The sequence below is a fragment of the Scheffersomyces amazonensis genome (assembly GCF_036850825.1).
Source record: "Scheffersomyces amazonensis strain UFMG-HMD-26.3 chromosome Unknown RJT21scaffold_1, whole genome shotgun sequence".
In the NCBI taxonomy this organism is placed as follows: domain Eukaryota; kingdom Fungi; phylum Ascomycota; class Pichiomycetes; order Serinales; family Debaryomycetaceae; genus Scheffersomyces; species Scheffersomyces amazonensis.
The window spans coordinates 2472847-2498029 of NW_027042741.1; the positions used below are offsets into that span (position 1 = coordinate 2472847).

At 31.4% G+C, this 25183-nt stretch overlaps 11 protein-coding genes across 11 annotated transcripts; 5 read left to right on the top strand and 6 right to left on the bottom strand. All coding sequences in view use genetic code 12, as the record gives it.

Annotated features, from left to right (window-relative positions):
- Positions 1-753: 753 nt before the first annotated feature.
- On the bottom strand, positions 754-4316 carry CHS8 (Chs8p). The gene has a single exon (XM_064880838.1). The coding sequence runs from the start codon at positions 3931-3933 to the stop codon at positions 856-858; it is 3078 nt and encodes a 1025-aa protein (XP_064741486.1). The 5' UTR covers positions 3934-4316; the 3' UTR covers positions 754-855.
- A 115-nt stretch (positions 4317-4431) lies between these two features.
- On the bottom strand, positions 4432-7377 carry RJT21DRAFT_117806 (uncharacterized protein). Its single transcript, XM_064880839.1, has one exon. It carries the CDS (start codon positions 7347-7349, stop codon positions 4512-4514), a length of 2838 nt encoding a protein of 945 aa, XP_064741487.1. The 5' UTR covers positions 7350-7377; the 3' UTR covers positions 4432-4511.
- A 1471-nt stretch (positions 7378-8848) lies between these two features.
- On the top strand, positions 8849-10926 carry RJT21DRAFT_15172 (pantothenate kinase). The gene has a single exon (XM_064883467.1). The coding sequence runs from the start codon at positions 9141-9143 to the stop codon at positions 10686-10688; it is 1548 nt and encodes a 515-aa protein (XP_064741488.1). The 5' UTR covers positions 8849-9140; the 3' UTR covers positions 10689-10926.
- Position 10927: 1 nt separating this feature from the next.
- RJT21DRAFT_15173 (uncharacterized protein) lies at positions 10928-12776 on the top strand. Its single transcript, XM_064883468.1, has one exon. It carries the CDS (start codon positions 11301-11303, stop codon positions 12753-12755), a length of 1455 nt encoding a protein of 484 aa, XP_064741489.1. The 5' UTR covers positions 10928-11300; the 3' UTR covers positions 12756-12776.
- Positions 12777-14285, bottom strand: RJT21DRAFT_15174 (putative cysteine synthase). Its single transcript, XM_064883469.1, has one exon. The coding sequence runs from the start codon at positions 14009-14011 to the stop codon at positions 12797-12799; it is 1215 nt and encodes a 404-aa protein (XP_064741490.1). The 5' UTR covers positions 14012-14285; the 3' UTR covers positions 12777-12796.
- A 545-nt stretch (positions 14286-14830) lies between these two features.
- CTF1 (Ctf1p) lies at positions 14831-18342 on the top strand. Its single transcript, XM_064880840.1, has one exon. It carries the CDS (start codon positions 15201-15203, stop codon positions 18243-18245), a length of 3045 nt encoding a protein of 1014 aa, XP_064741491.1. The 5' UTR covers positions 14831-15200; the 3' UTR covers positions 18246-18342.
- RJT21DRAFT_15182 (uncharacterized protein) lies at positions 18164-19823 on the bottom strand. Its single transcript, XM_064883471.1, has one exon. The coding sequence runs from the start codon at positions 19392-19394 to the stop codon at positions 18333-18335; it is 1062 nt and encodes a 353-aa protein (XP_064741492.1). The 5' UTR covers positions 19395-19823; the 3' UTR covers positions 18164-18332.
- Positions 19526-20149, top strand: RJT21DRAFT_79968 (uncharacterized protein; the record flags this gene model as incomplete). Its single annotated transcript, XM_064885242.1, has 1 exon — positions 19526-20149. The coding sequence occupies one exon, from the start codon at positions 19526-19528 to the stop codon at positions 20147-20149; it is 624 nt and encodes a 207-aa protein (XP_064741493.1).
- RJT21DRAFT_117812 (uncharacterized protein) lies at positions 20141-22786 on the bottom strand. Its single transcript, XM_064880841.1, has one exon. The coding sequence runs from the start codon at positions 22683-22685 to the stop codon at positions 20253-20255; it is 2433 nt and encodes an 810-aa protein (XP_064741494.1). The 5' UTR covers positions 22686-22786; the 3' UTR covers positions 20141-20252.
- Positions 22787-22789: 3 nt separating this feature from the next.
- On the top strand, positions 22790-23715 carry RJT21DRAFT_117813 (putative acireductone synthase). The gene has a single exon (XM_064880842.1). It carries the CDS (start codon positions 22943-22945, stop codon positions 23678-23680), a length of 738 nt encoding a protein of 245 aa, XP_064741495.1. The 5' UTR covers positions 22790-22942; the 3' UTR covers positions 23681-23715.
- RAD23 (Rad23p) lies at positions 23716-25102 on the bottom strand. The gene has a single exon (XM_064880843.1). The coding sequence runs from the start codon at positions 24927-24929 to the stop codon at positions 23760-23762; it is 1170 nt and encodes a 389-aa protein (XP_064741496.1). The 5' UTR covers positions 24930-25102; the 3' UTR covers positions 23716-23759.
- Between the last annotated feature and the right edge of the window lie 81 nt (positions 25103-25183).

Here is a 25183-nt window from a genome sequence, read left to right on the forward strand (position 1 = left end):
TGAGAACCAATGAAAAAAATTACCGCAAAAAATTTTTCACTCACTAACGAGAAAAAAGAAAGAAAAGAAATAAAATTTAAGGTAACCGCTAGCGGCTGATCGCTGGCACAGCAATTGTAATTTGCCTAACGGTTTTTATTTTGTGGGCCACACTCACCGGAGTAACATTACGTCCCATTATTGTAAATAACACCGAGTTTTTACACTATTGCAACCGCTCGACGAAATTGCGAGAAAAATTTTTCACTATCCCCTCCACCATTTTATTGGGTGCGAATCTTTAGTTATCCTTGTCCCGGGTTTATCTCCTCTATTATTCCTTACTGTCATCTTAATTTTGGTTGGTTAACCTTTGTTTATTTGAGTTATTTCTCTCAGATTCAGACACTTTTTTATCATTACGTTATTCATGTTTAATTTGAATTTCTATTTCGAGAAAATTTTCAATTTTAATTTCCACCCTACCTAAATCTCATCTTGTGAGAGCCTTACATTGTTAATTTTCGTTATCCCCTCCTTTTGCATGGCTCATTAATTTAGATCTGCTTTAGTTGGCTTCTATTATTTGTAGTTGTAAACAGACTTCGGTAACCCCTGGTAATTTTTCCGTATTATTTATTATTTTATTATTTTTTATGCATGTTACGGTCATGTGATGTATTCCCTGTGATACAACATATAAACTATAACCTTAATAAACTATTATACGAATAATATTTACACTAAATTTGATTAAACTTACGAAAAGATAACTTATATGTATGCTATTATGTTTAAAATTAAAAATTATTCTAAGTACAAAAAATAAATAAATTTATGTTAATTTGGCTGCAAAATCCGAAATAAAATATGAATCTATACTTGCAGTTTTAAACCATTTCCTTTATCCCCTCTAATTTTCCATTTTAATGGTCTGAAAGCTTTGAACAAAAGATAAAACACACTTCCTAAAAATCTAAATAATGCTAATCCGGCAACAATCCATAAAATAATACTTAAGAATACTTGAGAATTTGCACTTAATGCTCCTGAATTTGCATTAGTATTATATGGTCCAGTTAAGACACCACCAGCTTGTAAAACTATGGCAATTAATATGGCATTAGAGAACATCCAAATAAGAACTGTAATTGTTCTAACTAATGCATAATAAGAATCATCTTTTGATTTCTTATTGGGTCTAATTGGTTTTATTGGTTCTTCTGTTCTAAGAGCATCAATAGTATTAATATAAGATTCATTTAATTCAGATTCAACTCCAGGCACAATCATGACAAATTCATCCTTATTATTAACAATCTTAGCCGAACCCAAATCTTTGGCTTGAACTGCCCCCTTTGTCCCCCAAGAAACATCATGAATATTACAGAATGCATAAATGTTCAAAACATTCACATAATAAGGTGATAATAAGACATATTGAACAAAAGAAGTAAACATAAAAGTAGGTTCTCCATAAAGAAAAGCACCAGCAAAATATAACACATAAGTTGAAATGATAGAAAGAATTAAATCCCTAAATTTTGAATTAGTGAATAATAAACTAACTTCGAAATGATTATTATTATCAGCTATAATGGCTTTAACGGTATGAACAGCTAAGAAAACTACTGCAAACATTAAATATGCCATTAGAACTGCAAATATTACAGCGATGGCAGTATAAAACTTTCTAGCCCCTCTAGGAGTATTACCAAATGCTAATACGAATGCAGTTACAACAGCTCCAACATAACACCATAAAAATATAGCTGCAAGATATTTCCCCACATCAAAATGCATAGTATCACCTCCTAAATTAGCTGTTAAGATTCTAAACACAAGGAAAAATGATGCTAATGAAAACCATGACACTAAGATTGTTACTAATTGATAATAGAATTCAACTTGTAAGATTAATTTCCTAAATAATGAATGTTCCGATCTCCAAATCTTACTCCAATGAAAAATTGCATAAACAGCTGCGAACATGGAACCATTCAACCATCTTCTTCTTTGTAAAACAAATTCATCAATGTTTTCTGGAGCATCAGTCTCAGCTTTAGCTTCATTAACATATCTCAATATATAATTATGATTTCTTTTAGCCACCAATTCAAAACATAAGATTCTATCTTCTGCCAAATACATATTGGATGTGAAAATTCCAGATTCTCTGAAATTCCTTTCTTTGATGTCTCTTTCGTCATCCTCTTCTTCATCATCAACATTCGTACTTTGATGCAAAAATTCCCCTTTAAAATACTTTTCCAATGGACCCTTTCCATTTACATTCAATAATGCTTCATATCTATAAGCACTGAAAGCTCCAGGTAAAACTGAAATGAATCCGAATACTGATTCCAATGGTTTATCCAATATATTTGAAATCTTATATTCAAAATGTTGAGCAGCAACTAGAGGATTGGCTAATAATTGACGACTAGGACCCAAAGCAACTCTCATCTCACCACAAGCACCCCCAACATTAGGATCTTTAAAGGATCTCCATAAATAATAGAAAGCATCCTTTTCAGGTTTAGTACCACAATCTAACAACATGACAACTTTTGGATTTAAAATTGGAGCAAACGCTTGGAAACACCAACGATGAGAGTTAATCTTCTTAGAATTCTTTTCTTTCAAACAAAACATTAACTGAACAGGATTAGAATTGGATCCAAAATGAATCTTGTCGTTAATCTCATCAATTCCTACCATAGAAGTATATTCGTATATATGAGCTTTTACAGTTTTGTCATTAATTTTGGATTTAGCATAACCATCTTGATAAACACCCAAAGCCGTTAATAACAATTGTGATCTTTTGTTTAATTCTAATCTACCATCTGCAACAATACAAATAACTACTTTCTTCCAACTATCTGGTCCCCACGTTGATGAATTCTTACGTTCACTTAAATTCTTAATGTTTTCAAATACACCTTTCAAGGTTCTGGCCAATAAGAATTCGTCTTCATTATACATAGTAACTACAACCATGAGTTCTGTATCTCTCTTGGGTGTATATAATTCTTGTCTTAAATTGTATTTGAATTTCTGGAAATTTGATGGACCACAAGTAGCTCCAGTATATCTCAAGAAAGACATTTCTTTACCACTTTCATTATTAGTATTATAAGTTTCCAATAATGAAGTAGGGACTTTTGCATCAATAATATAATTCCCATTAATTAATTTAGCTTTCTTAATGGTCTTAGTGTAATGCAATTTTGGAACAAAATACTCATCATCCTCATCGGGATAATCACCACCGTTCTTCATTGTATTCCTTCTTTTTATAGTGGCACCTCTTCTTATAATTTCTTCACCTGTTTCAGAGTATAATGAGTCATTATCACCAAAGGGATCAAAATCATCATCATTATCAGCATCTTCCAAAGGATTTATCATATAATTTGCACCTGAGAATCCAACCTGAAGTGGAGCTTGAAATGGGTTCCCACTTTCATAATCAGATTGAAACATAGTACCTTCACCAAAACTACTGTTTGTAGTATGCTTTTGGTAAGCTGAAGGAAATTCTTTAATTTTGGATAAATTAGTGGCCGTTGTCAATGTCACAGTAGATCCAGTATCACTACCATTAGAACCATTAGATAATGTAGGATGGGTATTATAATGAATAGGTTGTAAAGGTATATTTCTTCCAAGTAAATGATGTTGAGGAGATGCGAAACCTACCGACGAAGCTCTTGAGTGAGGACGTGAATAAACAATGTCTGGATTAAATTGAGAATATCTATTATTTGATAAAGGTCCATTGATATAGCCCATACTATTATGATGATTATTTGGATTAGGTGTATTAGAAGTAAATGTGTAAGCAGAACCCATTTGGATACTCTCAGGATAATCTTCATAATAGTCTGCATTTCCTTCAAATGGATCATCATCTTCGACGAAGCTTAAATGGTGGTTTGGATTGGCCATTCTATGCTATGAATAAGTAAATAAACAAATAAATAAATAAAAAATGCTAAAGATATGCTAATGCTGGTATATGTCAGTTGAAGTGAATGTAATTGAACTGAAGTATTTTCTAACTTTATTATTCACTGATACTTTAGAAATTACTAGAAAGTTTATGAACAATAGCCAGTACTTTTAAGTCAATACAAGACCTTCGATCGATGAGAATACCGGTAATATTAGAAAACTTAATAATCAAGTAAATTCAAAAACTTGACCAACCAGATGCCTAATTAAGTTTAGAACCCTACATAAAAACCTCTTCCCCTTACGTTCACAAAATTTTCGTTTAACGAAGTAATTGGTAGTGGTCTATATTTAGAGATTGATTCAATATGTTTATGGGATGGCCCAATTAGGCAATATAATTACGAATAACCGAAAAAAATAAAAATATAAATAAAGAATGAGCAAAAAGAAATTTTTGAAACTTTAATTAGAGTGCGAAAGTAACACACTCTCTAATCTATTTTATATACAGGAAATGGCTATCTATCTATCTATCTATGTATTTACGTATCTATCTAAATATATATTGGTTATGATAAGTTGAAGTTGCTAATCACTTCTGCATAGATAGATGCAATAGAAGTCTTGACTACATTGCTCTCGTTAATTTGTTCAACTAACTCTTGTAAGCCATGATTAGGTAAAGATGATGACTTTAAAGCCACAAATTGTTGGACCAATTGCTGCAATTGCGCATCATTCTTTTGCATGATATCACCAATAATAAGTGAAGTTAAATTGATCATAGTATTACCTAATTGTTTGGACCAATCAGATCCTTTCCGTAAGGACTTTAAGATCCATTGATCATAATGTAATTTATACCAATTAAATAACTTTATTCTAGATTCAAGATCCGATTTGTATTGAAATCCAATTAAACTCAATTCAATCATCTTTGAATCAATATTAGTCATGACAAAGTTTAAAGTCTTTGTAATGAGTTCTTCATTGGTTACAAACGATAATGAACTTACTGCAATGGTTTGTAATTCATTGGGGTTATTTAAATCAGTATGGGTCAATATTGACGAATTAGAATTCTTGACTAATTCCATAATCTTCTTATAATCCTTAATATTATTCTGTTGAATTGTACCGATAAACATGGATGATAAAATTTGGCTGGGAATGAAACTTTTACTGGAATTAAGGAAATTTTTCATTAATTTACTAGCAAATTTCTGACTCTGAACTTTCAAGTCTGTTCCATCAAGTGATAAAGCCAAAGTCAATACTGAATTTCTAACTTCCAATTCAATAGATGAATGTATCTGTTGATTATGGTTTAAATTCAATAATGAATCCCAATTACCAATCTTATTGTATAATTCATTAATGAAGGATTTCAACCAAATTGATCTGAACTCTTCATAAGTTGTGAAATTAATCAAGGTATTATTAAGACTTTCAAGATAACCCAAGGCCACTTTTAATACTTTCCAATCTACAGTCCATGATTTCTTAGTCAATTGACTTAAAATATTAAGTGATTTTGTCAAATCACCAGTAGATCCATGAATTGTTTTGAGGATTATCTTTCCATAATCATGCAAGATAGATATTAAATCAATACTGTTAATACGTTTAATATCAAGGTCAAAATCATACATTGCACGATAATAACCACCTTTGAGATGATTGATATTAACAAATTGGTTCTTGGGAATATCCAACTCAATTGATCTATCAGTCAATAACAAATTTAATGTTTTATACTCACCATGATCATCTTGAACTTTGATAAGTAATGGTACATGAAATGGAGTATCTTCTAAGTTTGATTCTTCGAGTGTCGAATCCTCTAAAAATCTATGTTGTTCAATATATAATTTATCATTCTTATAACTGACTTTCAAAAGAGGATATCCTTCATATTGAAGCCATGAATGAACAAAACTAAGCAAATCTACGGAGGTAGAATTATTCAATTGAGACCATAAATCAAACGGTTTAATAGATTTATACTTGAAATGTTCGATGGCTGATTTTAAACCATTAAAGAAAGGGGTATAATCTTCAATATCACTATATTCAGATTTGATTACACTGGCAACCATTCTTAATATGATCATTCCTTTTTCGTATGAGTTTGTTTCAAATATACTGGATGTAGTTGATGATGTGATACTTGTATCTACACTAGCCATATATGATTGAATAGAGTTCATAGCATCTGAACTTCCATCCTTATCCATTACAGACTCTACAAAGTCGATCTGGTTTGTACCAAAATTGAAAGTTTTGACAATGTAATTCCCTAAGAATGTAGCAAAACTTTCATTTAACCAAAGATACTTAAAATCATCAAATCCAACTAAATTGCCTAACCATTGATGAATCAATTCATGCGCAATCAATTGTTGAACTTGAATCTTTTGGGAGTTTGATGCTGTATGTTCATCTATAAGGAGCTGGTTTGATAATACAGTTACCATCCCCCAGTTTTCCATAGCACCATCTGTAAGAAATGGAATGGAAACAAGATCAAATTTTGATAATGGGAATGGACCAAATAAGGATACTAATTTAGGTAAAACTTTCTCAACTACTTTTAATGCATAACTTGCTTGAATACTATCTCCAATAGTAGTATAAATTCTCACAGGAATATTTTCAACTTGAAGTGATTCAAGATGTTCAAGGTCACCAATAACAAATCCAAATACTGATGGAGAAATTGGTGGGGTTGGTTTGAATACGAATTTTGAATTAGGAGTCATTGGAATAATTTCTGAAGATACTAATGATTCGTTAGAAATAACTTTAAATTTAGATAAGGCAGTTATTGATAATTCAATAGGAACTTTATAATTAAGTTCATCTATCAATGGGAATACCAAATGAGCATAGAATGGTTGGAAGTGAGTTGCTAAAATAAGATTATCAGCTCGACCATTATCATTATCCATATAATTAGTCTTAAACATTCCAACTGTAGGATCATTATAGTTCTTAATAGTATTTAATTGACCCATATATTTAATAATGACTTTAGCATTATTGAGGGTTGAAGGTACTATGGTGGTTGTACTAGTTAATTTAACTCGATGATTAATTCTATCATAATTTGCTGATAACTTTATTGGTTCGACTGATTCTTGAACTAATTCAATACTGGTCAATACCAAACGATGACAATTCAAACTCAATTCGAAATGATCGGGAATGTTTCCATTAAAGTTGTCATTCTTAATTAAATCAATAATAACTTGACCATTGAAATTTGGTTTTAAATGATTGATGGTGAGATCCAACGAATATTTGGCAGGGACATAAGAATTCGAAAGTTCCAACGGAGTTAAAGATTGGAGTTTCAAAGACTCCAAGTCCTTAGTGACAGATCCAGTGTTATCGGTACTGGTCATAGTAAACTGTTAGAGTGAAATAAATTATATTGGGTACTGTAGTCGAGTACACTGTAGATAATTTTTCACTATTTTTTTGTGGTGAAAAATTTAGTGGCTGCGCTGGGGATATGACTGCAAAATTTATTGTGCTTTCATTAGATGAAATTATTAGAGACATGCAATGAATGACAAAGTGTACATAAGTAAAAGGCAATTTAAAGAAAACGTAATAAGAGAAGCAGGTACGGGATATAATCTGAATGGGTAGATATACATAAAGAGAGACAAACCAAAGTGAGTAGAAGAGGAAAGGAAGAATACGAAATAGAAGCAAGGAGAAATAATTTAATACCATACAAGAGCTCAAGTAGATTATTTACTCTTGATTCTATAGAAGAGCTCTATGAGATCTACTCATACTAAGGATATACTAAGTAGAAAAATGATAATGATTGCCTTTCTTGAGGAGAAATAGCAACTACTATTATTCCCATTAGTGGAGAACTTCAGAGTTACCACTGAATAACCTTAGTCTAACCTTGAATTAGAAGTAGAGAAATATACATGGAAACTATGTAGTATGTCCCAACTTAGTTAATTTAAGCTATAGAAGGTGATCTAAAACGGGCAAACACTAATTGTATATCTCCAATTTTATGATTCACCCGAGACAGAAAGATATTTTCCTCACAATCTCATATCCTGACAGCTCCTTAAACTATTGTTCGTCGGTATAACCCAAATACAGTTCTTTCGATATCCGGGGAAGTTTAGCTACTGAATTGTGGGGGAGGATAAAGCGAGATATAAACGAGCACAGAGTTTAGCGCAAACACCGAAGTCCGAGGATGTAAAAAATGCGAGAGAGCTAATACTGGAAATAGGGCTATACGATAGGGATTACTAATGGCCACCCTATTTGTCATCCAAGATATCTATATTATACACACGGAGTTTAAGAATACCACATCTCAGTACCGATATATACGAGTATTACATGTCTATAACAAACTATTACTACCAATCAGATAAGTATATTAAGTTAGTAAGAAGAGGTCGTGTACCGACAGCAAACCTCTCCCAACAAAAATCATCGGTCTCATTTCCCAAGATCCGTTGATACGAGTATACGGAAGTTGCCTTATCAGTCTTAAGTAGTTAGTATACTAACCCGATTAGAGTTATAGTACCCTTAATTATATAACTGCCGTAGATGTAAGAATGACCAAAATTACTTGTAGAAATTAAGAGGATCAAGATCTCCTGACTTCAAGCAATTTCCCCAGTTAAACGCTAAATTGAAAAATTTAAGGTCCGACGGCCGCTAGTTAAATTTGAAAAGTTAAGCTTAGGCAAGGGTCATAGGAAAAACACGAAAATAGTCAGTAAAATAAGCAAAAAACTCCGAGGGAGTCACTAAAAAATTTAAGATTTCTCAGTAAAAAAAAAGGTGTACCATAAAATCACACCCCAAAAAAAAAAAAAGAAAAATTTTATTATACCAACAAATAAAGTAACGGATATCTATTCACCAGGGGGCATAAGAACTTATTTATAGATAAGGATATAACCCTGTGAATTCACCTTGTAAGAAAGGTATTCAACAGTATTAAAATATACAATTAATCAATTGTTGTTATATTTTTATTACTCACTCATTCATTAATCCCATACTCAAAAGTGAAATATCCGGTCGTATATTTTTCATCTCATACATAAACATATTGTTATCGTCCGATAGTATCACTTAGTTAATTAATTATTTATTCATTTATTCATTTCATATCATATCATTAATTCATATACATAATGGGACTCATTCACCATAGAAATTCAATATCATCACTAGAAGAAATTAATCTAGAATTTGCTGACCCCGGAACCATAAAGATTGATTGTTCAGGTGCTTATATTGCCAATGATCATCTCCTTAAACAATCTATAATTCAAAATAGATCACATCTGACAAATAATAATGGACAACTAACTCCTGGCGAGTTAAGTTCTACTTCTTCAGAAGAATCTATAACGAGAACTCCATCCCCTGAATTACCATCAGAAACAAGTACAAATTTATCATCATCATCAGATGAAGAAGATCGAAATAAAGATAATAATGGCAGAAGTAAAATAAGTCTCCCCCCTAATTTAAATAAATCTACTGTGAGTAAGGTTTCCAATAGTCAAATTGCTGTCGATGCTACTTCCAATATACATGAACCTGTAATTCTTGATGAAGAAATAGATGAAGAAATGGAAGATAGTAAAGATATAACTAAAAATATTACATTACCTCGTCATAATTCAGAAATCATTCATATATCAGTAGATATTGGAGGAACTCTTACAAAATTAATTTATTTTACTAAATCTTCTTCATCTTTAGGAGGTAGATTACATTTTAAAGATTTCCAAACTGAAAATTTCAAACATGAAGTATTAAAATTTTTAATTAAATTAGTTCAAAAATCAGTTTCTAAACAACAAATTCAACCTCCAATCACCTATATTATGGCCACTGGTGGTGGAGCTCATAAATTCTATCAATTAATGAAAAAATCATTCAAGAAATATGGATTACCCATGAAAATCATTGCTAAAGACGAAATGGAATGTCTTATAAAAGGATTGAATTGGTTAATTACAAAAATCCCTAATGAAATCTTTACTTACGACTTGGATGAAAATAATACCACATTTATTCCCAATTCATTACAAAAGGAAACCATTTTCCCCTATTTGCTAGTCAATATAGGTAGTGGTGTTTCTATGATTAAAGTTATAGGACCAGGACCCGATGAATTTGAAAGAATCGGAGGTTCATCATTAGGAGGAGGAACTCTTTGGGGTTTATTATCCTTATTAACTGATGCTAAAGATTATAATGAAATGTTGGAAATGGCTGAACGAGGAAATAATGAAAATGTAGATTTATTGGTGGGAGATATTTATGGATCAAATTATAATAAAATTGGTTTAAAGGCTACACATATTGCATCATCATTTGCAAAAGTATTTAAGAAATTACGTTTCACTAATAAGCAATTAACTCCAGCCGAAAAATTATCACAATTTAAACCTGAAGATATTGCAAGATCATTATTATATTCTGTATCTAATAATATTGGACAAATTGCTTATCTTCAGGCTTGTCGATTTAATCTCAAACGTATATATTTTGGAGGGTCCTTTATTTCAGGACATAAGCAAACTATTCATACGCTTAGTTATGCCGTGAATTTCTGGTCTAAAGGTGAAATGAAATCTTACTTTTTAAGACATGAAGGTTACTTGGGTAGTGTAGGAGCCTTCATGATGGGTCCAAATAGTGAGACTGTTAGAACTCAAGCTCAGTAGAGTAGAGTAGAGTAAAGTAAAGTAGAGTAGCCTGATTGCGCAACTTAATTATTACACGACTCATCTCATCACTATACCCATAAATACATACAGAAATATAATACATAATATATATATAATATAATATAATATATATAATATAACGAGGTAACCTAAGGAAGTATCGATTGTAACGTAGAATTGCATCGATGCAACGTAACATTACCAGCATTTTACCGACATTTCATTAACACAAAGTCGTAATACGACAAAGCAAGTGAGGGAAAAAAAAATAAACAACCCTCATAAGCAAAATTAAGTATCATTCATCGAGTCACTACATCGGCAGGATCTACCCTTTTACTTTACTTAGTTACAATATAGGAGTAAGCCACAAACTATAATCATCAAATTAATACCTGTACACAATTAAGCTCATTAAGTATTATTAGGCAGGACCTCATCAATTGCATCACATCACCTTTTTGAAAAAGTTTGCATACAATCTCACAAACGTTTTTCACAAGGGTTTTTATAATTGTTTGTATAGTAATTTCAATTCTTTGACATATAAATATCTGTCTGTGTCACCACAGTTTTTTTTTTAATTCAATTTTAAAGTTTTAATGGATAATGAATGATATAGACTCAGGAAAGTATATAGATTTGTCATCCTATCCTAAACATCCTAATAATAATATCATCAATAGTAATAAACCATTATCCCAAAGTTATCATTTCGGTTCATCACCCAACCCCACTAATCGAGATTTTTTATATTCTGGTCAACTACCTTCAACCAATAATAATAATAATAATAATTCAAGTTTACAACAATTTCAATATAATTCAGAGTGGTTAGATACTCCTGATAATTCTCCATCCAAACCAGGAAGTAATAATAATAGCAATATGTCTTCAACTATAATTACTTCAAAATATGAAACCCCACTATCGAAAAAGGCTACTGCCATATATATAACTCCAACTTCAGAAAAAGTTTATGATATTGTCCCATCTAAAAATGATTCAGGTTTAGATATTAATAGTACTACTGCATCATTATCATCATCTATGATATCTAAAAGGGATATTCCAACAACCATTAAAATATCTAATTGGGATATATTTTGGGCCATGTTAAATGATATTGTTGGTAAAGATAAAATGGCTAAGATTGGTCAATATACTTTAAGATTGTTAATATATTATGCGGGACAAGTACAAACAAAATTAAGTGATGATGTAATAAATATCAATATAATAAATTCTAGATATAATGATTCTAGTAAAAAGCTAGAATTACTAAAGAATTTTCTGAAACATCCAGCTGATTTCATAAAAATATTGGTAATTTTTGTAAGTTCAACTTTTAAATTAAGATTTCAAGGAATGGTTAATGGTTTATCAACTTATAGACAATTCCTTAGATTTGGTAAAACTCCGTTTAGAATTCATGATCTTGCCATAAAATTTAATAAAAATATTAATTATAAAGAGAATCAATTAAATGTGAATTATTCAGGCTTATTTAATAGGAAAACTTTAGGTCAATTACTTTCACTTTATTATGGTATAAATGATGAATCACTTTTATTATTTAAATTAAAATTCTTTTCTAATCCAACTTTTAAATCAATAGTAGCTCGTCATGAATCATTTGCATGGTATTCTGAAACTTGGTTTGCTATGTATAATGCTATTGAAAAATTATCAAAGTTGAATCAACAAGAAATGGATATCAAGATTCAGATTCAAGTACGGAATAAAGCCAAGATCTTATCCCGACAATTACTTCTCAATAATAATAATAATAGTAATAATAAAACGGCATTTGATATGTCGAATTCATCAAATAATGATGATTTAAAACTTTTGAATGAAATTCAATTCAAGAAAAATAATGTTTATTTGGATATATATAAGAATTTATCCGATTTGATATTTAATTCATATACTGTATTCAAAATGAAATTACCATTTGATACAATCCAAATATGGATGGGAATTAGTGCATCTGTATTGAGTACTATAAAGTTATATCGTGAAACTAAGAAGAAGTTAATTGAAAAAGAATTAAATAAGTAGATATATATATATAGATATTCTCCCATGTAATATTATTATACCTAATTTTCTAAAATATCATTAATAGTAATATCATTAGGAATATCACTAGCTTGTTTCCAAAATTTAGATAAATGTCTAGCGCCAGAATCACAAGCAACAACCACGATTCTTTGACCAGGTCCATATTTTAAGGCAGTTTGTATAGCTGCTACACAATTTATTGCAGCTGATGAACCCCAAAATAATCCATCATTAATACATAAATATTTAGCCATCTTTAATGCTTGATCATCACTAACTCGTATAGCTTCATGAAGATAAGGTTCAGCTTGTTTAAAGTTCCAGGTTAATCTATTTAAACCTATTCCTTCAACCAAAGTATCAACTTGATGACGTCTTCTTGTTCCTTCCTTTTCAACAGTATCATACATAACTCCATAATTAACTCTATTAGCTAATCCACTTCCTTGAGGATCAGCAAGAATTATTTTAACTTGAGAATTTTGTTCATGTAAATATTTCCCTACACCAGCAATAGTACCTCCTGTGCCAGATCCATTAATAAATACATCTACATTTTCATCCATTTGTTGCCATATTTCTGGACCAGTAGTTTCATAATGAATTCGCCAATTATAATCATTTTCAAATTGATCAGCAAATATAGCATGTCTTGGATCTTCTGGATCATTATTAATACGATCAGAACCCTTTCTTGCCGCATTAGTATATTGATTAGGATCAACAATTGATGCAGGTTTAACTGGTTCTAATTCAGCACCTAAAGCTCGAAGTAATGATAATTTTTCAGGAGAAGTATCATCTGGTAAACAAATATGAGCAGTATAACCTAATGCATTAGCAAGTATAGCAAAAGAAATACCAGTAGAACCAGAAGTTCCTTCAAATATTATATCACCATGATAAGGTGTTAAATTACCCATTTGTTCATTATGACGAATTATTGCAAGAGCAACTCGATCTTTTGCACTTCCACCAGGATTTGCTAATTCTAATTTTGCATATATTTTACAACCAGTAATTTTTGATAATGATTTAATTTCAATAAGTGGAGTATTCCCAATTTGAGATTCTATACCTCGAGTTCGAGGTGATAGAAGGGTTAAATCTTTACTCGACTTTTTATTTCTTCGAGACGGTACAACGATCAATTCATGATGAAGTTGTTGAATAAGTAGTAATGCTGATACTATAGAGATAGAAGATTGTAAGACTAATTTCCAATTCCAATTCCAATTCCAATTAATTGGCATAATTATAATTATAATTATAAATTTAATTCTGATTTAATTTAATTTAATTTAATCTGATCTGATCATCTTCGTTATGTCATAGTTAATCTCATCAGATTTTTCAGATTATCTGAGGTGGGGAACCTAAGTAGTGCGGCATGGATCCTGTTTATTTTTCTGCATCGGTTAAAGGGACTCAGTATTATTTAAGCAAGTATGAAACAAGGATAGGAGGAAAGAGTTGGCCGGGTTAAAAATCATTTCTGAAAAGTTTTGGTTTTAGTTTAGTGGGGTATGAATATGATTCACATTACTTTACTGATTCTATTAACTAATTATTTGATAATTTAATAATTTATAGTTTATAATTACATTCTGATATTTTCAATTGGTTTGTTTACTATTTGTATTGGAGGATGACTCGTATTAGACAGATAAAAATCTGTCATTCGGTTGCCGACGGAATTTGAATCCGACCTCGTACCCCTCACTGGACCCAATTAGGTAATCGGCGTCTTAGTTAGGCATACTTTGTTCATGCCGAATAAACTACCAAAAACACTTTAATTATGTTAAAAATTTTTCAAACTTTTTTAGTATATACTATACTTGATATTCAGCAAATAATAACTTGCAATTATATTTATGTTATACTTTGTAAATTTCATAATAATTTAAACTGTTACCTCTATCTTTATTAAAGTAAGTTGCGTAAAATGTAGCAAAAAAAAGAGTTTTAAAATTAAAAATGTACCCCAAATTCACCGCGCTGTATATACAGGAGTTACTCTAAAAAAAATTAAAGAAATAAAAAATTCAAATGACAGAATGAATGGTAATATTGAAATCAAGTCTCTATTCAGTCGACTTATACTTTGAACATATTGGAACTCTTCGGACTTAAAGTTCTTCAATCCCGTATCTATCAACCATTTAAACAATTTAAAAATTATTTCGAATCATTTAGTCCTGAGTCCATAACCCTTTTGTTCGTATCTCCCCGAAATTATATAGATTGTTGATCAAATAATCACTCAATTTGACTTTGGCAATCATTACGATCATTTAAATTGGTGGTTTACAATCGGTAACCATCTAAAAGTACTTTTTGTATTATATCTTACTTTTAAACCTACTCACATCCAGGTAAACAATCGAAAATATCAAGACCGCAATCAATCGGTACTTAGCAATAATAGACTCCGAAACAATGGCAAAAGTAAAGAAAGAAACCACAAGCAAATCTTCTATCGAAGAGGAAACCATTCCCAATGATACTGCATCGCCTAAAGATGCAGATCAAGTATTATCAGCCAGTTCTTCAAAAGATTCACCAATTACTGATGAAACAACTCCAGTACCTACACCAGCCTCGACATCAACTTCAACTTCAAGTACAAATACAAATACACATACAAAAAAATCCACGGCTAAAAATCCTGATAAACCAAAGGCTTTTACTATAAAATATAAACGTCCTCGTGGTAGTAGAGCATGTACAGTATGTCGTTCAAGAAAAGTTAGATGTGATGCTGAAATTCATATCCCATGTACTAATTGTATAACTTTTGGATGTGATTGTGTACTTCCTGAAGCTAAAAAGAGAGGTAATTCATCTGGAGATTCTAAAAGTAAACGAAAACAAACTTCATCAGTATCTAATTATGATAATCTCAATAATAATTCCAAAGATTCATCAGAAAATGTCGAATCAGAATCAACAGAACCAGTATCTGGTACAAATTCTAATGAAATTCCTTCATCAAATTCAAGATCAGTTATTGCTACAATATCTTCTAATTCAGTTAAAACTCCTCAAATGGTATCACCTTCAATAACTTCTACCACCACATCAACTTTACCTGTAAATATAACAAAATCTTTATCTGGTGGTGGTAATGGATCAAATTCTTCAATTAATGAACCAATGCTTAATATTTCTCAAGTATCAGTACCTCCTTCTTTAAGTTCAAGTTATAAAAATAGACCTTCCATGCATAAACGTGATCTTTTAGCTTCAAAACAAAAAACTTCATTAACTTTCTTAGGTCATTCTTCAATAGGTTTAGTACCACAAAAGGAAGGTGATAATCATATTCAATTAACTGAAGATGTATTTGAAACTAGTGATATTTCTCTTGATTCAGTTGAATTAGAAATCTTAAAATTAAGAGGAGCATTTCTTTTACCATCTCATGAACTTTGTTTAGATTTAATTAATTCATATTTTGAACATGTTCATCCATTAATGCCGGTTATAAATCGAACTGAATTTATGAAGAAATTTAATGATCCCAATGATAATCCTTCATTAATGGTATTACAAGCAGTATTATTAAGTGGATGTCGAGTTACTAATAATCCATTATTATTAGATTCAAAGGGTTCATCTAATTTAGCTGCTTTAACATTCTTTAGACGAGCTAAAGCATTATATGAAACTAATTACGAAAGTGATCCAGTATCAATTATACAAACTTTAATTCTTATAGGAACTTATTGGGAAGGACCTGAAGATGTTACTAAGAATTCATTTTATTGGACAAGAGTGGCTGTTGGTTTAGCTCAAGGGTTTGGATTTCAAAGAGATGTTAATAAATCAACCACTTTAACAAATAATGAAAAGAAAATTTGGCGTAGAATATGGTGGTGTTTATTTGAAAAGGATCGTAATGTAGCCATTGCCTTTGGTAGACCATCAGTTATTGATCTTAATGATTGTGATGTACCAATGCTTACTATGGAAGATTTCGATGAAAATGATTCAGAAACTGATACAGTATCTCCATATCCAGTAGATGAAACTCAAGCATTATATTTTATTCATTTAGTTAAATTAGCAGAAATTACGGGAATTATAATTAAACATCAATATAGTGTTAAATCAGAACAATTAAAGAGAAAGAATAAATTTTCAATTATTCAACATTGTGATATGTTAATGGGAATTTGGTTTACTAATTTACCTCCTCAATTAGTATTTTCTTTAACTGATACAACAACTCAAAATTTTTATTCATGTTTATTAAATGCTCAATATTATAATCGATTATATCTTATTCATAGATCTAATTTGATTAGAATGGCTAAATCTTCTTCGGCTAATCCAAATAATTATAAATATCCTTCATGGGGGATTTCTTTCCAATCGGCCAGAATGATTTCTATAATCTCCAAGATTTTATTGGATCGTAAACAAATTAAATATTGTCCAGTTATGTTTGTTTATATTGCATTTAGTGCATTGGTTATGTTAATTTATCATGTGGATTCTTCAAATAGTGTTATTGCTTCAACAGCTGCTGATTCTTTAATGACTTCTCGAGCTGTTTTGAAAGAATTAACTAATTTCTTTCCAATTGCCAAAGTATTAATGAAATTATTTGATAAATATGCTAATGATAAGATTAAACGGGCCAGAGTGATTGAAAATGGTAATAGAATTGCCGAGTATCAAGAATTAACTGCTAATCAAAAGGCTGCCCGAGCACGAGCTCAATCTCAAACTCAAACTCAAATTCAAGCTCAAGTTCAAGCTCAAGCAAATGCTCAAGCTCAACAACAAGCACAAATCTTTGGTAATAAACCTCAACCATTATTTAATCAAGCATCTCCTGGTAATAATTCTAATTCTTCAGGTATTTCACCAGGTGGAGGTGTTTATGCTCGTGACTTTAATCAAACAACTAATACTCATCAAAAGCAACTTAATCTTGAAGAATTAGTTCAACAAACCAAAGTTAAAGAATCTAATAGTGCCAAACATTCAGATACTTCACCTTCTTCAACTCAATCATTCCCAGATGTAACTTTAGTCACCGAAAATTTACCTACCAATCAAAACTTTTTTGAAAACTTTGAACCTTCACAATTATTTCCTGATGTTAGATATAGTTATCCTCCAACTCGAGCTCAATCACCTAGTGCTCATTTAGATTTGGACCATTCTTATAATCAATCTCAACAACTGCGTACACGTCATAATGATGATCAACCAATGGTAGGCAGTAATGTCTATTCAAGTGGGTTGACCACAAACTCAGTTAAGGGTAATGGTAATGGTAATGGTAATTCTAATGCTCATGATGTGAATACCCATACTGTTGGAGAAGAACAATATCCTCCAACCACTCCAGGAGGGACTTTTAATACGAACTTTATTGATAGTTCATTCCTTAATATGAATTTGCAAGCAGGAATAGAGAGCAACTCATTGAACGATGATTTAAGTTCTTTATTCAATTTGCAATATTAAGTTTATGATCTAACATAAGTTATATATATATATATATTTGTATATAGTTTGCTTTTATGTACTATATGAATATGAAATGGACGGAATTTATCGCCATAGTTTTCTTTTAGAACCTTTCTTCTGCTTGACCTTTTTCAAATTATCAAAAATCTCATCTCTACGTAATCTTTGACTATAACCTACTAAGTTCTGAACTACATTCTCATATATCTCAAAATCTCCATTAAGTTCATTCATATTATCAATCCAACAACTTGCTAATGCTTGTAATTCAGCATAATTTTCACGAAGTTGTTGAAGTTTGACTTGAATGAATTTATCTTCATCATGAAGTTCTAAGAACTGTCGAGATGAATGATCCATATTTTCTGTTTCGATTCGTGATAGTATTTCATTAGTTTTCTTTAATCTATCTTGTTTCTCTTCATTAGTAATGTTTAATCCAGCAAAATCAGGAATCTCATATCCATCCCAACTAATATCTTTTGCAGATATAGATTTACGACGCGATTGAGGTTGAGTAGTATTGGAGGTTGGAACAGTAAGATTTTGATTATTAGATACTTCTTGATTGTTTATTTCATCAAGATTAACCGGTATACCCAAACGAATGAGGAGATTATGACGGATATTCAGTCTAGTCCAATTGGAGGGCCTTAAATGTGGTATATTAGATAATTGATTAAATATGATTTCTGATCTTTCTGTTAAAAATTGACCCCTTTCAGATGCTGTTTGATCTAGAATATGGGATTCATCATCCACAAATACTGAATCCAATACTTTGGAAAGATTACTTGAAAATAATACTTCATTATCAAACACATCCTCAGTAAATGTAGCTGGTAAATAAACTTTATGTTGGACTGGATCACCGGTTTCAGTTGCTGGTGACTGTACTAGTTCTGCCTGCTGCGATTCTTCGAAGGATGCATCATCAAAGGATCCGAAGTCATCATCATCATCTTCTTCTTCTGCCTCTTCTTCGACTTCGTGATCCTGATTATGTTCGTGTTCATTATGAGCCTGTTCTAGTTCTGGATCATTGCTTTCGTGAATGCCTGCTTCTACCTTCGCCGAAGCCAAAACTTGTCCATTGTCATCAGCATCTGAAACTTCTGGGTTATCATTTATCAAATCATGACTCATTTCTTGCTATACCCAATGAGTCAACTGTCGAATGTTCTGCTTATATAGCAAAAGTTTCTTAACGTTTTTTCTAGGCTGCGATTTTCTACTCACCTACACACTATTACCAATATCAATATCTCCAGCATATTATGGATAAAACATTAATAATCTTCTCTGTGGGTAATCCAGGAGCGTCCAATAGACACTCCACAGGCCATTATATGCTCAAGAAATTAGTAGACTATTTTGATGTTAAGCAGTTAACTAAGAAATCGCCAATGTACTCTGTAACATCAAATGCTGACAATAGCTTGATATTGGCCAAATCGAATATTTATATGAATGATTCAGGTAAAGCATTTTCTAAGTTTATAGAAGGTGAAAGAATAAGATTGAATTCATCATGTATTATTCTTATATTATATGATGATTTTGAAAGTAAATTAGGTACAATCAAATTATTAAATTTAAAGAGTAAAGAATCTCATAATGGATTGAAAAGTATACGAAATTCAGTCAATGATCCTGGAATCAATGAAGTAGTATTCAAATTGGCTATAGGTATAGGTCCAAAGCCCAATAATGCATCCAAGCAAACTATGGCTTCATGGGTACTTTCAGATTTTAATTCCGAAGAACATCGAGTGCTTGAGTCAGCCGCATTCGATGCTTTAACTACTTGTTTAGGAGAGATTATAGAATTAAATGGTGAAATAAATGATTGTAATAAATTCAATGCTCATTTAACTAAAGTACTACGAGCATCTGTATGATTTAATAAAGTCATTATATTAAATAAAATTAAATTAAACTGTTACAGGGATATATAAATTAAATAGAGGGATATCTATATAGAGAAATATAAGGTTAATCAAATTAGAAAACCGTATTCCTTCTCCTTTTAAATGGTTTGGTCTTAAATAAGGATGTAACAAAGTTTCTTGGGTTGGTACCAGCCAGTTTATCTACTTTAATTTCTCCTTTATCGTCTTCTTCTTGTTCATCATCATCATCTTTTTCGACAATATATTCCTCGGTAACAAAATCATCATCAATGCTTTCTTCATCTTCCACATCTAGTATATCTCCAATAGCACTAATTTGTTCGGATAACGACTTTCGAAATGCCAATTCAGTATCATCTCCTTCATAATCATCATCAAGATCTTCATCATGGTCATCCTCATCATCATATTGCGCCTTATAAAACTCAAAGTCATTTTGAATTTCTATTGACGATGGGGAACCTGCTCTCATATTTGTAGTTAATTTCGACAATTTTCTACCTCTCTCAATTGCCTTTTCAATTCCAGCTCGATGTCTTATAAATAAAAGTCGAGGAAACATGGATTTTTCACCTTTGGAAATTATTTCTGCTAACCTTTCTTCGGTTGGATCACTAAGAATATACCAAAAATCAATTAATTTATTTCTAGGCCAAATAGTTATTGCTCCAGAAAATCTTTGTAAGAATATATTCAGCCAATCTTGTTCTAAGAAAAGTGGTAATAAGTCTAATGATTTAATTAATCTTAACCATTTGGTGATTTCTAATTTAAGAAGTTGTTCTAATGCAGCAGCAATAAATCCTCCTCTCAAGTAAGCATACTTTTCATTATTAGTTCTACTTCTTGGACTAGCAACTGGTCTACCAACTGTACCCTTAGGAGCAAAGAAAAATAATGAAATGTGAGGATTGACTTGAGATACTATGGGGAAATTAACATTGTAATACGTATTCAATGCATCGACAGGAATATCAGTACGTAAAGATCCATCTCTCCATTTACTACCCAAAGAAAATGGTATAACTTCTCCATTGTTGGGATTCTTCATCATCAACACAACTGGATTTAAAATACCTGGAACAGCTGATGATGCTAATAATGATGACCAAATAATGCAATGTGGTGAAGTTATATTATTACATAAAATCACTGGAGAATGAGGATCAGCAGGAACAGTCGAAATGTTTAATTTTCTACCTGTCCTTTCATATGCTTCTTGGAATGTAGTTGAACCATAAGTAAAGAAGCAAGACTTTCTTGCCCATGAAATAGCATCAAATCTTGCACCAGTTTTCCAAAATCTTGGAATCCAAACCCACCAAGGATCTTCACATGCAGTGATTTTTCTAGCTAATTCTGGTACAAGTAATTTTTTCAATTCTTCATCAGTTCTAGTACAGGCAAGAGCTGCTACTAATCCACCACCTGAAGTTCCTGATATGATTGAAGGTAATAAATCATTATCAAGTAGAGCCTTCACGATTCCAAAATGAGTATATGCAAAACATGCTCCACCACTAAGACATAAAGCAGTTTTACCATAATTTTTCAGAACTATTCTAAAGAACTTTCTCTTTACTGATTGTGATAATTTAGGAGAATCAGTCACTTGATTAATTGCAAGAACAACTTCTTGATAATATTCATCAACAAGATATTTTGTCCCATAATATCTATGGGAATATAATTGTCTATTTTCTATCCCAGCAAAATTGGATTTTAAACATCCTTGTAAAAACACCACCAAATCTTCATCGCGATTTTCTTTTCTTAAGACTTGTAATCTTAAGATTGTCAATTTAATTGTCTTTGAATCATAATATGAAAATTTAGGATTATCTGACCATTTATCTAAATTAAGATATTTATCAAGTTCTAAAGCATTATATTTCCATTCTTGATAACTAGTGGAACCTCTTAACTTATCTCTTAACCTTTTCCGTTTACCAGTCCAAGTAAAATAATATTCCAGTAGAGCCACATATAATCTAATCGATAAATATATGGCTCCAAGGATTATAATAAATATTATTAAGATAGTTAATAAAGGCCATCTCAATATTGTGTAACTAGCACTACTGCGAAATTCATTTCTTAAGTTTCGAAATGTTGATACTTGTGGGGTAGATGATGATAATGATTTACGTTTACCATTAGTTGATTTACGTCTTGGAGTTGTTCTTGAATGACGACGTGATGCAGGTGATGATGTAACATTAGTTAATGGGAACCAATCATTCTTTGAAGTGATAAGATCTGGTTTAACTAAAGGTGTTACAGAAAGTGAATTTTTATCCATATCAGCAACTGCTATCAGCTCTGCCTCTCTATGGATCAGTTCAGACAAATCAGTCCTCAGTGTGTTTGGACTAAGCCATAGAGTAGTGCTGGGAGTAGTTGGTGATGTGTCTATTAAATCATCATGGTTAGTATCCCAAACTAAAGCTTTTGCAAATGAATGTATATGATCTTCATTAATGTAAGTTTTATCTTCTTCAAATAACGGCACTTTGTCCGTCATTATTAAGCAGATAGATGTTATTTAATAATATCTTTTTAAATATATATATATATATAATATTACCTCTTAAAAGGGATTTAATCCCTATTTATAGTTAGAATAATACCGTTTATGGGTTTAAATTCTAGTGTGATATTTTGGTTTTTTTCTTGTGAGCGGACTTATATTTGTTAGCAACCAACATCACTAACGTTTTAGTCCTGTTTCAGCCTTGCAACCTTAACTATATAATTAAACTAAAACTAAAACTATAAGGAATGACTATAGATACACTTGTTTTAGATATTGAAGGAACTGTATGTCCTATAACTTTTGTTAAGGATAGTTTATTTCCATACTTTGTAGAAAAATTTCCCACGTTTATTGATCAACTTGATTTCCCATTAGATCCTCAATCTGATGATCCTATAGTTAAGATTTTAGATCAATTACCTCATGATATTAAGGAGTCATCAATAAATATCATTAATCATTTCAAAGATTTGGTGGCAAAAGATGTAAAAGATCCTATATTAAAATCATTACAAGGATTTATCTGGAAAGCTGGTTATGAGAATGGAGATTTAAAGGCTCCAGTATATGAAGATTCTATTAAATTCATTAAAGAATATCCTAATAAAGCCAAAACTCAAAAAATCTATATATATTCTTCAGGAAGTATTAAAGCACAAATCTTATTGTTTGGATATGTTAAAGATCCAACCACCAATGATAAATCTCTTGATTTAAATCCTTATTTATCAGGATATTTTGATATTACTACAGCTGGTTATAAAACTGAATCTGAGTCCTATGATAAGATTTTACAAGAAATTGGGAAATCAGATAATTCAAAATCTGTATTATTTTTAAGTGATAATGTTAATGAAGTTAAAGCTGCAATAAAAGCAGGTATGCAAAGTTATATTGTAGTTAGACCAGGTAATGCCCCAATTACTGAACAAGATAAATCATCTTATACAGTAATTGATTCATTAGATCAATTACAATTATAATTATAATTAAATAGAATAGAAACATTAGCTAATGTACATATATTATATTATATGGATTTACCAATCCTATTTGTTCAAATTACATATCTCTAAATAATATATCGGCAGCTGCTTCTTCATTTTTCTCACAGGCCAAATATACTTGAATTACAAGATCACGTTCAAATCCTAATTCACATAATCTGTTTATAGCATTTTGATCTTGTTCTGTTAAATGAATACGAATAGTTCCTTCAGGATCTCCAGCTTCTCCACCAGCTTCATCTCCTTCAACTTCATAACCTAAATCATCACCACCAGCTCCTAAAAATGTTCTAATGAATGCTTCAGGATCTTGCTGTATTAATTGAGCAATTTGTGGATTACTTTGACTCAATTGTTCAAGTAATGGATGGATCAATTCAGGATTGGTTTGTAACGCAGTTCTTAATAAATTTAATTGTTCATCATCACCTAAACTAGCTTCAGAATGAGATGGAGCTCCAACTTCATGACCTCCATGACCTTGAGCTTGAGCAGCAGCAGCTGCTGCTTCGAATAAATTTTCTCCACGATCTTCCTCTTCATCATCTTCATTTATAGCATCAGTTGCTTCAGTAGTAGCAACTGTTGAATCACCAGCTACTGCTGGTGTGGCGGCTGGAGCAGCTTGAGGAGCTGGACGTTGTAAAGATTCTGGGATACCTGTTAATAAATATTCTACTGCACGATGAGGATTATTAAAAGCAGCTCTTAAAGCAGCTTCAACTTGGGGTCTGTCATAACCCATTTCCATAATATTTGCAATGGTTGATTCTCTTTCACTACCTTGAGTGAATACTGATCCTGCATCACTACTAGTAGGAGCATCAGTAGCAGTAGCAGCAGCAGCATCAGTAGCAGGAGTAGGAGCAGAAGTTGAAACTGATGTAGAAGCATCAGTACTAGTCGAACTAGGGGCAATATTTGAAGAAGTAGATGCAGATGATTGTTCAGTACTAACTTCAGTCGATGGAGCAGGGACAGGAGTTGGAGTTGATTTCTTTGTTAGTTTTGAAATCATAAAGATAATTGAATCACCTTCTTTAATTTTAAATAATCCCAAAGTCTTATCATCTTGTAAGACTTTCCCAGAATATACAAACTTCAATTGATCTGGTTCACATTCTTTAATGGCTGCCAACTTCTCCTTAACAGATAATACTGTTTCAGTCAATTCAACTTCGATGGGAACTTTTTGCTTTTTAAAGTCTTTGAGGATGATTTGCATAGTTGGTGTTATAGATATTACTCGTGTAAATTGGGTCACGTCCTCAAACTTAACTTAAACTTAAACTTTCTTCAGTAATCTTTGTAGGAACTGATTTGCAATTGGTATTACTCTCAGTAGTTCTCCACTGTTAAGCATAGTGGAAATTTTCTGATTGACAGTGGCGATATCTTTTTTTTCCGTTGGGGGCTCTGTGTGCAGGTATGCCTGTATGATAGCCCGCGCTCTCACTTCCCTCTCTTTTCTGTTTTCTC